At 40.0% G+C, this 13,058-nt stretch overlaps 1 protein-coding gene across 1 annotated transcript in view; it reads left to right on the top strand.

The window, feature by feature from the left end:
* The window catches only part of PDE6H (phosphodiesterase 6H), a 21,820-nt gene extending 8,762 nt beyond the window's left edge, over positions 1 to 13,058 (top strand). Inside the window, exons 2-4 of the mRNA XM_004435407.3 lie at positions 9,223 to 9,397; positions 10,427 to 10,467; positions 12,982 to 13,058. Coding sequence (XP_004435464.2) covers positions 9,223 to 9,397; positions 10,427 to 10,467; positions 12,982 to 13,058 — 293 coding nt within the window. The remainder of the gene's footprint in view (positions 1 to 9,222; positions 9,398 to 10,426; positions 10,468 to 12,981) is intronic.

The following is a 13,058-nucleotide window of genomic DNA, read 5'->3' as shown; positions in this document are numbered from 1 at the left end:
GTCAGTATTTTTCCTTTTTTACTGTCTCTGGTGTTAAAAAATTTCACAACGGTAAAACTGGCCTCATGAAATGAGTTGGGAAGTGTTCCTACCTCTCTATTTTCCGAAAAAGAATATTGTGTTTTTAATTAATAAGCTATTTTTTCAAGATTCACAACGTTGTTCTGGAGAATCCATAAATATTGTAGGACATTAAGGGAAAGAAGGACCAGCTTTGTACATTCCTCCTTCACAATTAGTATGTTTCTTTCTAGAGACCACTGTGTCTTAGCTGGAGTGGGAAGCTCAGTCTACAAGATTTCCAGTGTGGAGGGATGTGACTCTGCTGTGTGTCTTCCTGCTCACTGGTATTTTAGGAAACACAAAATCAAGATTAGAGATTAGCTCTTGTGTAAGCAGCTTATGGGACAGCTAAAATTTTAATTACTTTCTAATTACTTAATATCTACCCTTTAACTCCTTTTCTGTATATAATTAATAATACTTTCCTGTCTGTCTGAAGGGATCAAGAACCAAGGACTATAGAGCTATAGAATATAGATTTTTAAAAAGCACTGTATGATAGTTTTAAAATTTTTATACAGTAAAACTCACTCTGTAATATAGAGTTCTCCAAGTTTTGACAAACGCATAGAGTTAATATCCACCACTACAATAAAGATATCAAATAGTTCCATCACCCTTCAAAAGTTCCTTCACATTCCCTTTATAGTCAACTCCCCTCAATCTCTGGCAACCACTAATCTGTTCTCCAGCTCTATAGTTTTGCCTTTTCCAGAATGTCATACAGAAAATCAGACAGTACAGAGACTTTTGACTCTAGATTCTTTCATAGCATAAAATGTGCTTAATAGTCATCTATGTCAATTACATATCATTATCAATTTCTCTCCTAGTAAGTTTCCTGCTGGCTTTATTTCTTGTGTCTATGAAATATTAGAGTGTTCAGCACACCCAAAGTTCTTCCAGAGGAATTCCTTTGGTCATCGATCACTTTGTTTAGAGCCATGTGACCCCATTACCTGGTTGCTAAGATCGTAAATAGACAACTGAACAAACGTCAGCCGTCACTAGGCTAGCCAATGACCAATGAAGTGACCTGGTAGAAGAACTCGTCCAGGCAGTGTGTATTGACTGCTAATTGGCCAACCTACTCAAATCCTCTAAGACTCAGTGGCAGCAGGAGTAGTAGAGGCAGAGTCAGAAAGAGCAGCCACTTGCAACAGGGAAAGATGTCTTCTCCCTGAAGACACAAGATGATCAGAGTTTAGAACTTCACAGTTTCTTGAACAATGTTTCATTCTCCACAAAGCCTTGCTGAGGGTAGTTGAGTTCCCTGTCTTCCCCTTGTATCACATATTTTTGCTCTTTTCATTGTTCTTTCTTTCTAGAGGTTCAAGAATTTATTCTTTTATTCGTTTCAAGAACTTCCTTTATCATTCTTTTAGGGTAGGTCTTCTGGTGAGAGATTCTCTTAGTTTTCCTTTGTCTGAGCATGTCTTTCTTTCTCCTTCATTCCTGAAGGATAAATTCACTTGCTATGGAATTCAGAGTTGACAATTCTTTCCTTTCAGGACTTGAATAATTTTGTGCCACTTCCCCCATTGTTTCTGATGAGAAATTCTCTGTCATTCAAGTTATTTTCCCCCTATAGGTAAGGTGGTATTTCCCTTTAACTACTTCCAAATTTTTTCTTTGTCTTTGTTTTTCTGGTTTGGTTATGATGTATTTTGGCATAGATTTTCTTGGGTTTATGCCATTGGGGTTTGCTAGCTTCATGACACCATAGGCTTATGTCTTTCACCAAATATGGTAAATTTTAAGCTGTTATTTCTTCAAGTAATTTTTCAGCCTCACTCCTTCTCCTCTCCTTCTGGAACTCTCATGACATGAATGTTAGATCTCTGAGGTTCTATTAATTTTTTGGTCTATTTTCTCTCTTTTGTTCAGATAGAGTAATTTGTATTATTCTGTCTTTAAGTTCATTATTTTTTTCCTCTGTCCTGTCCATTCTGTTGTTGAGCACATACATTGAGTTTTTTATCTTGATTATTATATTTTTCAGTTCTAAAATTTTCATTTCATTCTTCTTAGGATACTTGTTATTGCCGAATGGTGGTGAAAATCCAGATTGCTTACTTGGCTTCCTCTGACACCACTCTGGTAGGGAGGAGGGGGGGTGAATACTATCACTGGTTGGAGATGAAAGTCTAAGATTCCCATGTGGCCTTCTCTGCTACTACTCAGCTGGGAGTAGGGTTACCTCATTGTAGCTGGGCCAAGATGACAGTCTCACTACTCAGCCTTTGCTGATGGGGATGAGGTTGAGCATATTTTTTCCATGGTGTTTGACTGGAGTAGGGTGGTTTTTTTGTTAAATGTTTTCTGCCTTATAAGATTGCACTTTCCTGGTTACTTGTCTAGAGAGAGCAGGCTTTTTAAGAGGATTTTTTGTATGTTTCTGTTAGTGTTTCTGGGTTGCTGCTTCCTGCATGCAATTCAGGATATAGAAAGCAAAAAGAAAACCAGGAAACTTATTGCCATGTCGTTTCTTGAGTCCTAAGTTCCCTATTTGGTCTGCTCTCTTCTCTTGACCTCCTAAAATATTCTTATGCTTGTTTCATGTATAATATCCAGGGTTTTTAGCTGTACTTAGCAAGAAGAATAGGCAGAAGTATGTCTACTCCATGTTGGTCCAGAACCAGATAGAACATGAATTTTTAAGTCTGTAAAGCAATTTAAGAATTTTCTAATCCTAAACCTTTGAGAGCTATATTAGAATCGCTTTGGGGGAGTTTTTTCAAACTATACACTAGGCCTTTCCCCACCCCCCTCACCCCTCACTCTCCATTCTCCTGGGTCTCCCATAGAGGGACAAGAGTCGTGGCATAGCAAACCCCCGCTCCCCCTCAACATTGAGAATCACTGGGTTACAAATCCTGTTGCTGATGAGTGAGATTTATCTCTCTCAAGTTATTGGGATGGAAAACAATTGAGAATCCTGGCATGCTAAATCATTCATTCTGCGTATGAGGAAACTGAGACTCAAAGAGGTGGCAATCTTCTCACATAGCAGAGATGTGGTAAAACCAAGCCTGCACGTGGGTCTAGAATAGTACTTCTCAGACGTTACTGTGCAAACAAATCGTCGTGGTACCTTGTTAAAATGCAGCTTCTGGTTCAGTAAGTCTGGAGCAGGGCCTGAGATCCTGCATTTCTAACAAGTGCCCAGGTGGTGCTGATACTGTTTCACTTTGAGTAGCAACATTCTAGAACACTCAGCTTGTTGCTCTTTCCACTGCCCTTATGATTTGTAGTCCTTCACCAAAGAATTGGAGAATATGTGAGGGTTTGACAGATAAGCATCTAAATATCCATGAGCTGGTGTGTAGATGTAGAGAAAGATGTGAATGGTATGGAGACACAGAGAGGGGAGTGGAAAGATCTATCCAGAGACCAAACACTCTGCTGGCTCTGCAAGGTGTTTGTTGCCTTCAAAGCTCCTCCAATTTTGGTAAAGATCACGGGAAAGCTTACTTAAAAACCCTTAAGCTGTTTAGCTGCCCATGTGATCTGCTTGGGGCTATAGGTTAAGCATCTTTCCCTGCCTGGAAAGGATAAATTGACCTCCTTTCTCTATAATCCTATGGAGTACAATTCTCTAACAAGTAACAATTTAGAGAAGGCACACTGCAATTCACTGGCAGGGCATTAGAGTAACTAGCAACACACGCATCTTGGCCCATGTCTGCTTTGCTGTACAATAGCAGAGAGACGGCTGAACATGCAAGGTATTCTCAGGCTTGGGCCTTGATCCTGGCTCCACTACTAACTTTATATGCAGTCTTAAATAAATCACTTACTTTCTCTATGAAAAATTTGTCAAAAAAGCTTAATGATATTGGCATATGGGCTAAGGTCTATTTAAAACTGCATAAAGTGATGTACAAATTAATGCTAGTGGCTCAGTGCAATTGGAAGTTTGAAGCCAAGTGTCCCACTGAATTGGATTGTAGCCTGGGCCCTACACCCTGAAGCCTTTGTGTATGGAAGATCCAACAATCAATTCTCAAATAAATGTCATCAGTTAAGATTTCCCAGCTATCATTTGGGCTCTTTCTCTGTCAAGTATCACTGAATTTTATGTCAGTCCTGATGTGTGATTCCACCTCTCTGAGAAAACACACACAATACCAGCTAGGGAGAGATATTATAAACTTCTCAATGTCACTGCTCACATGATCAGTGTCACCACTGTGGCCGGGGCCACTGCAGTTCACTCTCTTCTTTATAGTTATCTAGAGTCCTATCAAAATTATGTCATGGTGTGTATGTGTGTGTGTGTGAGAAGGAGAGAAAGAGAGAGTGAGATTGATTGTATGCATGAGGGGCGGTGTCAAGGAAAAGGAAGGAATGGAGATAGCAAGGACTAAAACTGGAAATGAAGAAAGACAAAAGATATGAATCACAAACTGCAAATCTACCCTTGGATAGCAACACTTTGTGTGTGTTTATGAATTCAGTCCCTGTTTATTGACTGGAGAGAGCCCAAGTAAGTTTTGTAAGAGTATCCAATTATCAGAAAACTCCTAAGCCTGTCCCAGTCTCACCCCATGTTCTTTCAACTTCCTTGCACCTGGGTTGGTGCTCTAAGCTTATGACGGGGGGATTAGATAGCATGAGGGTATTACAGAGAGATAAATCAGGATGCAAAGATCTTTTATTCTTCTACTGTGAAGAAGGCAGCTGGAGAGCTTATAGGAGCAACATTCAGCTCTGTGAGTATTTCTCAATTTCTGATGAGTTTAAGCAGGTTATAATCAAGGGCTTTTGTGGGGGGTTAGTGATCTGGCTCTAAAACAAAGAAACAGAAGAAGAGGACACACTGAACTTGTGGGCCTTGACAAGGGCTGGGGATGGAAATGGAGAAAACGTGAAGCAAACACACCCAAATTTCCTTATAATGCCATATGACAAGCTAATAACTGAAATTTGATTATTATATGGTCACTGCAAACCTTGATTACTAAATTCATTTAGAAGCAACCCAAAACTGAACCTCCCTTTTTGTGGCTCCATAGCAAACAGTTTTCTGGGAAATGAGGGATTGAGGCACTAAATGACCATAGAGCAAACAGTTCTTTACTCCCAGGATGTGCCTGAAAACTTGGCCCAGGCACAAAGAGGCTGACAGAAAGTGTGAGGATAAGGAGAAACAGAGCTGAAAGCCAGCATGGGAATGACCACAGGGCAGTGTGGTTGGCTTAGCCTTCTCCTTCTGAGGTTAAAGTGTTTGTTTGTTTCAATCTGAATCAAGGTACTTGCTGGATTTTTGTTTTTGCTTTTTCGTGGCCTTGGTTTGGGTCTTCCTTGGCTCTGCAAATTATTTGATTCTCTCTGCCTTGGCAGGAACCTGGGTGACATTTATGGGCCCAATCTCATCCACAGAGGAAACAGTACTCCTCCACCTATATCCTCCCCATCGCCTCTTTTAGTCCGTCAACAAACGAATTGTGTATCTGCTCATGTCTTTGCTGAGAAAGATAGAACTGAAAGTCTAGAGTGATAATAGCAGCATCAGAGATCTTGACTCAAGAACCTTCTGAAACTGCCATTTTTTAGCTGGAATTTATGGAGGATCATACTCTGCGGCTTCCTACAGCTTAGCTCTGCTGCCTTGGGTCTCAGGCAACACTAACCCCGGTTCCCTACAAAGCTATGCCTTGAAACATTACAATCCTGCAACCACTTCTTTCTGCAGAAGAACAGTTTATCATCTTCAAAAGGGAAAGGGCTAACATTGCTTTAAAAACAGGAAAACATTCTGCTTCACAAACAAATGAATTACTTGACACTTTTGGGGGCAAAAATGTGAAACCTCCTCTTACAGTTAAAATCAAGTCCGATGCTGGCTTCAGGATTATTTGGCTCCAGGGACACCCTTGGAATTCCTAGGAAAGCAGAGGCAAGATAAGGGTAGACTTTGGTGACATCTGTGGCTGACAGGACTGACTTCCAAGGCAGGAAAGTGTCACATTTGCTCTGCTCCTTTTAAAGGACTACAGGGAGAACCCAAGAGTAAATCTATGCCAGAAACACTCTAGGGATTGGTTGACTCTCCTGGGTACTCAAAAATGAGATATGGTACATGAAACGTACAATAACCATCATAACAATCATTATCCATAGTGCAAACCCCGAGGGCCATGAGGATCCGGGGATCAACCCGACAGCTGTTACATAACTCTTTCTCAGGAAAATTCTTTTACATAAGGTATCACAGTTAGAATTAGACATGAACTCTGTCCAAGCCTAGATGTGCAACTTCAAAATTAAATAAACTTGCAAAAGAAACTTGCAAGAAAAAAGGGAAGTGTAACCAGGGGAAGATGGAAGCCAAGTGTGATTTTTAAGTTCTTTGGAGTCACTGTTAGGGACGTCAAAGGAATCCAAGAAAGGCTTCTTAAGACAGAATTTTGAGACCAGGAACAAGTTAACAGTTGGGGGGTTTGAGGGATACAGAGGATTATCCAGCAAGTGCTGATGACAACTGTCTCTCAGGTGCATGACAAGCAGCAGACGGCCCAGGAGGAGGGCCGTGGGGTCCAGGTGAACCTGTGTCGTAACCATAGATTTGTTTGCGTGGTTTCCTTGACTCCCAGAAGGTCTAGTACATAGTTACTCTTTTTTGAGCACTTTTCATCAAACACTTTATTTATATTATCCCCTCTAATGTTCCCCATAACTCTAAAAAGAAGGTATTATTTGATTCATTTTATAGATGGAATGAGACCCAGAGAGCCTCATTATGCAACTTGTGCAACTTACCCAAGGTCACATAGCCAGTTTTGTGGAGCAGGAATTTGAAACTATGTCTATTTGATTCTAAAACACATAGTCTTTACACTATATTGTCTCCCAAGGGATAATTTGACTGATTAAAATTATTAAATCTTCACATTATAGACTCTGGATCTAGCCCAGTAGGATGCTAGTTAGAGTTGCCAGATAGAATAGAATATGCCCAGTTAAATTTGAATTTCAAGTAAGCAACAAATGATATTTGTTTAATGTAAGTATGCACCATGCAATATTTGGGATATACTTATACTAAAAAAATTATTTGTTGTTTATGTGAAATTTAAATTTAACTGGGTGTCCTGTATTTTTATTTGCTAAATCTGGCAATCCTAATCCTAGTAGGCTCTCCAGATGAGAGAAAGGAAAGTCTGTGGTTTCTTACTATTTTGAAAGAATTGGGAAGTCTAAAAAACTTGATCTGAGAGAAATTCTCAAGTTTTCCTCTGCAGTTTGGCAGAGCTGGGATATGTTAGTTACTGGTGGCATGCTCTGAGAAGAATGCCCCTGTCCACCAGCAATTCCCAGGGTCCCAACTACACTTGGGAGAGTCACAAACCTTGCCTGTTTACCAGGAAAGGAGAAGGCCCACAGCATAAGAATTGGATTCAGTGAGCAGAGCAGCTGGTAGTGCGTTTCCTAAAGCCACTTAGGGCTTTGTGAGGTGAAGATTAGCAGATGCCTTCTCTATGGTTCGATGGAGAAGATCACAGGGTCAGGATCTCAAGATCCAAGGTTTAAGGCATTAGCTAGATTTCTTCATTTATTTAGTACTCATATGACAAACATATATGCACACCTCCTATATACAGGCACTGTTGCAGGTTTTGAGACTATAGAAATGACCAAAAACTGGAAAAGCAGCCTCCTGGAGCATATTCCAGTGGGGGATTAAGAAAGATCTATAGCATGAGAAGGTAACCAAGGGCCCTGACCAGGTTCACTGTCCCTGGTACCACCTGACAGATTAGTCAATGTGTTTCTATGGAAGAAGTTGAGGACTGGCAGGAGAGAATGAAAATAATTATTGGGGAGAAGAAAATAAGGATATTGGGGAAAAGAAAATAAGGATTATTGCCTCTAAGAATATCTTAGAGGCAAGGATAATAATTTAACCTGATTTTGAAAGTAATAAGAAAAAGTCGATGAACTTGAAGTTATATAATATAAGATTTGAGGGATGTGCAGTGTGTTGGAAAGAGAGAGAGATGGTTAGCATGGGTCAAAGATTGTCAGGGAGAATTGAAGCTAGAATGTTAGCAAAAATCTGTGAGTTACATAAGGAATCTTAGAAAACCAAGCTCCCAGGCGGTAGATTATGGAAGGAATTGGTTTAGGGAAAGAGATAAAGGCTACTTGGAAGTTCTTTGGAGATTTTCAGAATCTTCCTTCCCAGGACAAGTAATATCAACTTTTGTGAGAGAAAAGGAGAAAGAAGAAAAAATGTCATCCTCTAGCTTAGCATGTTTATTTTTTAAATTTATCTTTTTAATTATGTTCATTTATTTGTGCTTGAAGAATGACAATGTACACTTCTGTAGTTAAAATAAAAGTCTGTGAAAACCATATTGGATAGGTCCATGATTTGGATGGGAGAAAATGCTGAAGATTTCTGGGAAATGTGTAGATATGGATGTCTGGACATGGAGTTAAAGTACCAACTTACTACTTAATCACTCTGTTTTGACTTCCCTATTTGTGTGCGTGTGTGTGTGTGTGTGTGTGTGTGCATCTATGTCTGTATGTATTAAGATGTGTTGACTACTACATGGATGCTGGTATCCCTGGTTCAGACCTCCCCCTGTCCAGATGACTACACTGTCATCTCCCAGAACTAAGAAAGAAATCTTTGTATCACATAAGGATAAAACAAAATAAAGACTATAAATAACAAAGCCCATAAAAGTGAGTCAATAAATGTTGTCAGGTTATTTTGCAGCTGGATGGAAAAATGTGTAAAGCTTAAATAACGTATCAGTGTTGTAAAGAATGTAGATATCATTAGTCCATTTCTCTCTCTTTACTGATGGAACTCATGATCACAGAGGGGACGTACACCATTATAATAAATTCACATAGAAAGCTAATGGTGGATTTGGTAGGATAACAAGTCTACCTAGATTTTTGAGTTTTTAAATCTATCATTTGTTGGTTTACATCTCACTATCTTGAGTGCCTCTGTTGATTAATACCATGTTTTCTTTAAAATCCCTTTAGAAGATGATAACTTCTCCCCTTTTGTGTTGACACAAAATACTAAGCCTCTTTATCAAGGTGCTTTTCTTCCCGAGCTTACAGTGAATGTCTAACAAGCAATGGTCCCTGTACCTTGAAGGGTCTTCTTTTCTTCTCTCACTGTCTAAGGAGCCCAAAAGAGAACCATCAGCCACCCAAGGGCCACCAGAATGAGTGACAGCACTACTTTGGCTCCTCCACCTTCAAACCAGGGTCCCACCACCCCACGCAAAGGGCCCCCCAAGTTCAAGCAGAGGCAGACTCGCCAATTCAAGAGCAAACCTCCTAAGAAAGGTGTGAAAGGGTAAGACCAAGATGAAAAAGAACTTTCTATTGTTTTTTTTCCCCCACAAAAGTGCTTTGGTTTTGAGAAATTAATGCTCACAATATTAAGCAGTTTGGAATTTACAAAAAGTTCCACCCTATCCTCTATTTTCCTCTCTAACACAATCTTTGCTGAATCATTTCTACAGCCCTGGAAACTTTTCTCTCTCAGCTCCCAGATCTATGGCAAACATTAACATGGCAAATGGAGCTTGTCTTAATAACCTTTGACTTGACCTCCCAGGCTTTTCTTGACCGGTCCTCTTTGCCAACATATACGCTTTAATCTGGAATACTGAAACACTATCCATTTCAGAACACCGAGTTTATTTTTATGGCTTCAAATGTTATGGCTTCCTTTCTTTGTTTTTCTCTTTCTCTTTTTGGCAAAATCCTATTTATTTTTCAACACACACTCATATGTTAATTTCTTTCTGAAGCCATTATTGTCTCTCTTAGACAAACATCATTACATCCGTGTTTGCATTCTGTACATTCTGCTATCATAACTTGTATTATTTTGTGTTACATTTATTTATTTACGTCTGTTCCCTGATACTGAAAACCTTCAGAGAAAATTTGTTTGTTTTTTCCTTGGCTTCCTGAGCCTAACACAATGCCTGATACATAATAGATGCATAATAAATGCTTTTGGATAACTAAACAAATGGATGAATGAATCATGTTAATGCCTCTCATATTGCTTTCTCATTCCAATTTCTATTTTAAAAAGTAAAGCTTGACTAAATTGTCCCACTGATAATTCTTTCTGGCTCCCAGTTGTCGTAGGCTAAATATTTACAGGGGAAAAAATATCTCCCCACTGGGACATACTGTCTAAAACCCGCCTGAGTGACATTTTCTTTGCTCCCGTTCAATGCAAACAAAGGGAATTTCTCACACACAAAACTTAAACCTCTTCTTCTTCCCCCTGAGTCAGGAAGCTCTTCATGTGAGTCATTCCGGATCCTTTTGCTCTGATCACAGATCTTTTAATTTTTTCCTATAGGTTTGGAGATGACATTCCAGGCATGGAGGGGCTAGGAACAGGTGAGCCACCCAAGGATTTCTGTGACGACTTTACACTAGAAGTTTCACCTTTTAATCTACTTCAGGCCTCACGGGGCAGTTGAAAGTTACCAGAAATGCCTAAGGCAGCAGATCCTTTGAAAACCTAGAAATGTCGGGTTTTAATTTAACTTCCTAAGTATATGTGTCCCCAGATACAAAAACTCTAAACAAAAAACCAAGCTAGATCCAAAGTTTAATGAATCTTCTGGTTTTGTTAAACAACTCTTCAGTGTGTACAATGATGAATTGAAGACTTTCATGGTAGAAAGATTCTCAGAGTTAGTCTAGCCCAACTTTATTTTTCAGAAGAGAAATCTGAGACTAGAGGAATTCAGTGAGTGACAATCTGAGGTCACTGAGTGAGGTATTGGAAACAAGGGTGGGGCCTGGAGAACTTTCCACTCTGACAGGCAGACCACCTTCTTACCAACTTCCTCTTGTTACACATCCCCTGGCACCTGGAACAGGGCCCTACACACTGAAAGTGTTCAATACAATATTTTTTAATTTGCTAGAACATTGTGTTCATTGGATAATGAATGCAAGTTACTGCATATTCCTTTTTAAAAAAATTAATAGACTTTAAATAGAGCAGTTTTAGGTTTATAGAGAAATTAAGCAGAAAGCAAAGAGTTCCTACATACTCCTTCTGCCACCTTCCTCCCCCCGTACAGTACATAGTTTCTCTTATCATTAACATCTTGCGTTACTGCGGTACATTTGTTGTAACTGATGAACCAATATTGATACATCGTTATTAACTAAAGCCCATAGCTTACATTAGAGTTCATTCTTTGTGTTGTCCAGTTCTATAGTTTTTGACAAATGTGCAATGTTATATATCCACCATTATGTTTTCATACAGAATACTTTCACTACCCTAAAAATCCCATGCTCTTCCTGTTCATGCCTCCTTCCCCCCAAACTCCTGACAACCACTAATCTTTTTACTGTCTCTATAGTTTTGCCTTTTCCAGATTGTCACATAGTTGGACTCACACAGGATAGATATATAGCTTTTCCAGACTGGCTTCTTTCACTTAGCAATATTTATTCATTTTAGGTTCCTCCATGTCATTACGTGTCTTGAAAGCTCATTTCTTTTGATCACTGACTAATATTTTACTGTATGGTTGTATCACAGTTTGTTTATCCTATTGAAGGACATCTTGGTTGCTTCCAAGTTTTGGCAATTATGAATAAAGCCACTATAAACATCATTGTGGTGGTTTTTGTGTGGATGTAAGTTTTCAACTCATCCAACACACTTTTGACAAGTGGTGGCACTCGTAGCAACCAGTGTCCTTACTAGGCAATTCTCAGTGTATTTACTTTTTGCAATCAAATGGCACCGGGATCTCAGATAAATTTTTTAGCCACTTTATAAGGCTCATTTGCTATTCTTCTAAATTAACTGCTTCTGTGTTTTGGCCATGTATATATAAGACCAGCCAATTCACTTTGGACTCTGGAAGATATGCTTAACACTGCCAATATATTTGGAATAGTGGAAAGATCATTATATTGAGGGAAAGTCTGAGGTCTTTGATCTGGTTCTAGTCCCATCTCTACAACTGTGTGATTTCTTGCTAGGTATTTAATCTCTCTGGGTATCAGCCATCTTCTCTGTGACTCAGGGCTAATATCTTGTTACCTGATGCAAGGGACTGGATTAGATGAGACCTGGAGATCACTTCTCAATATGTGATTGGATATAGGCATTTCAAAATGTAAAGGAACTGGGGCTGGCCAGGTGGCGTAGTGGTTAAGTTCGTGCTCTCTGCTTTGGCAGCCAGAGTTCACAGGTTCGGATCCCGGGCACGCACCAATGCACCGCTTGTCAAGCCGTGCTGTGGTGGCGTCCCATATAAAGCAGGGGAAGATGGGCACGGATGTTAGCCCAGGGCCAGTCTTCCTCAGCAAAAAGAGGAGGATTGGCATGGATGTTAGCTCAGGGCTGATCTTCCTCAGACACACACACACACAAAATGTAAAGGAACTGAAGCGCGAGTCACAGAAGCCCATGGAACCCATCTGGATCGGGAGTGGGATGAGGAGGCTGTGCATCTCCAGAGCATGAGAATTTAAGTGCTCCTGTTTCTCATTTTATCTCTTGGCTTGAATTCCACTTCTCTTCTCCCCTTAGTGACTGAACTTCGGGGAGACCCTGTAATATCAGTGAGCTACACCCCCACAAGGTAGCCTCAGTCAAAAGCCTTGGGTCACCTCTCCAAAGAGGATGAAGAAAAAAACCAACACAGATGACTGGGGAGAGCTCCTGTTCTAGGGGCATCAGAAATCTGCAGAGGATTAATTAAGCCAAATTGATCTGATCCCTGCTGGGCTGCAGGGCCATTCTAGATAACTTCCCAATTGCAAGGACAATGAATAGGAGAGAAGAGTGAAGTTTCTGCCTGCAACATGTCTTTTTGAGCAGAAGAGGCTTTCCTGAGAGTGAGGCTGGCTTACAAGTTTTTCTTCCCTCTCTCGCAGATATCACGGTGATTTGTCCCTGGGAAGCGTTCAGCCACCTGGAATTGCATGAGCTCGCTCAGTTTGGGATCATCTGA

The sequence above is a fragment of the Ceratotherium simum genome, chromosome 17 (assembly GCF_057802395.1).
Source record: "Ceratotherium simum simum isolate JZ-2026a chromosome 17, ASM5780239v1, whole genome shotgun sequence".
Classification (NCBI taxonomy): domain Eukaryota; kingdom Metazoa; phylum Chordata; class Mammalia; order Perissodactyla; family Rhinocerotidae; genus Ceratotherium; species Ceratotherium simum.
The sequence above is the reverse complement of the archived record's forward strand: the minus strand, read 5'-3'. Positions and strand labels throughout refer to the sequence as shown.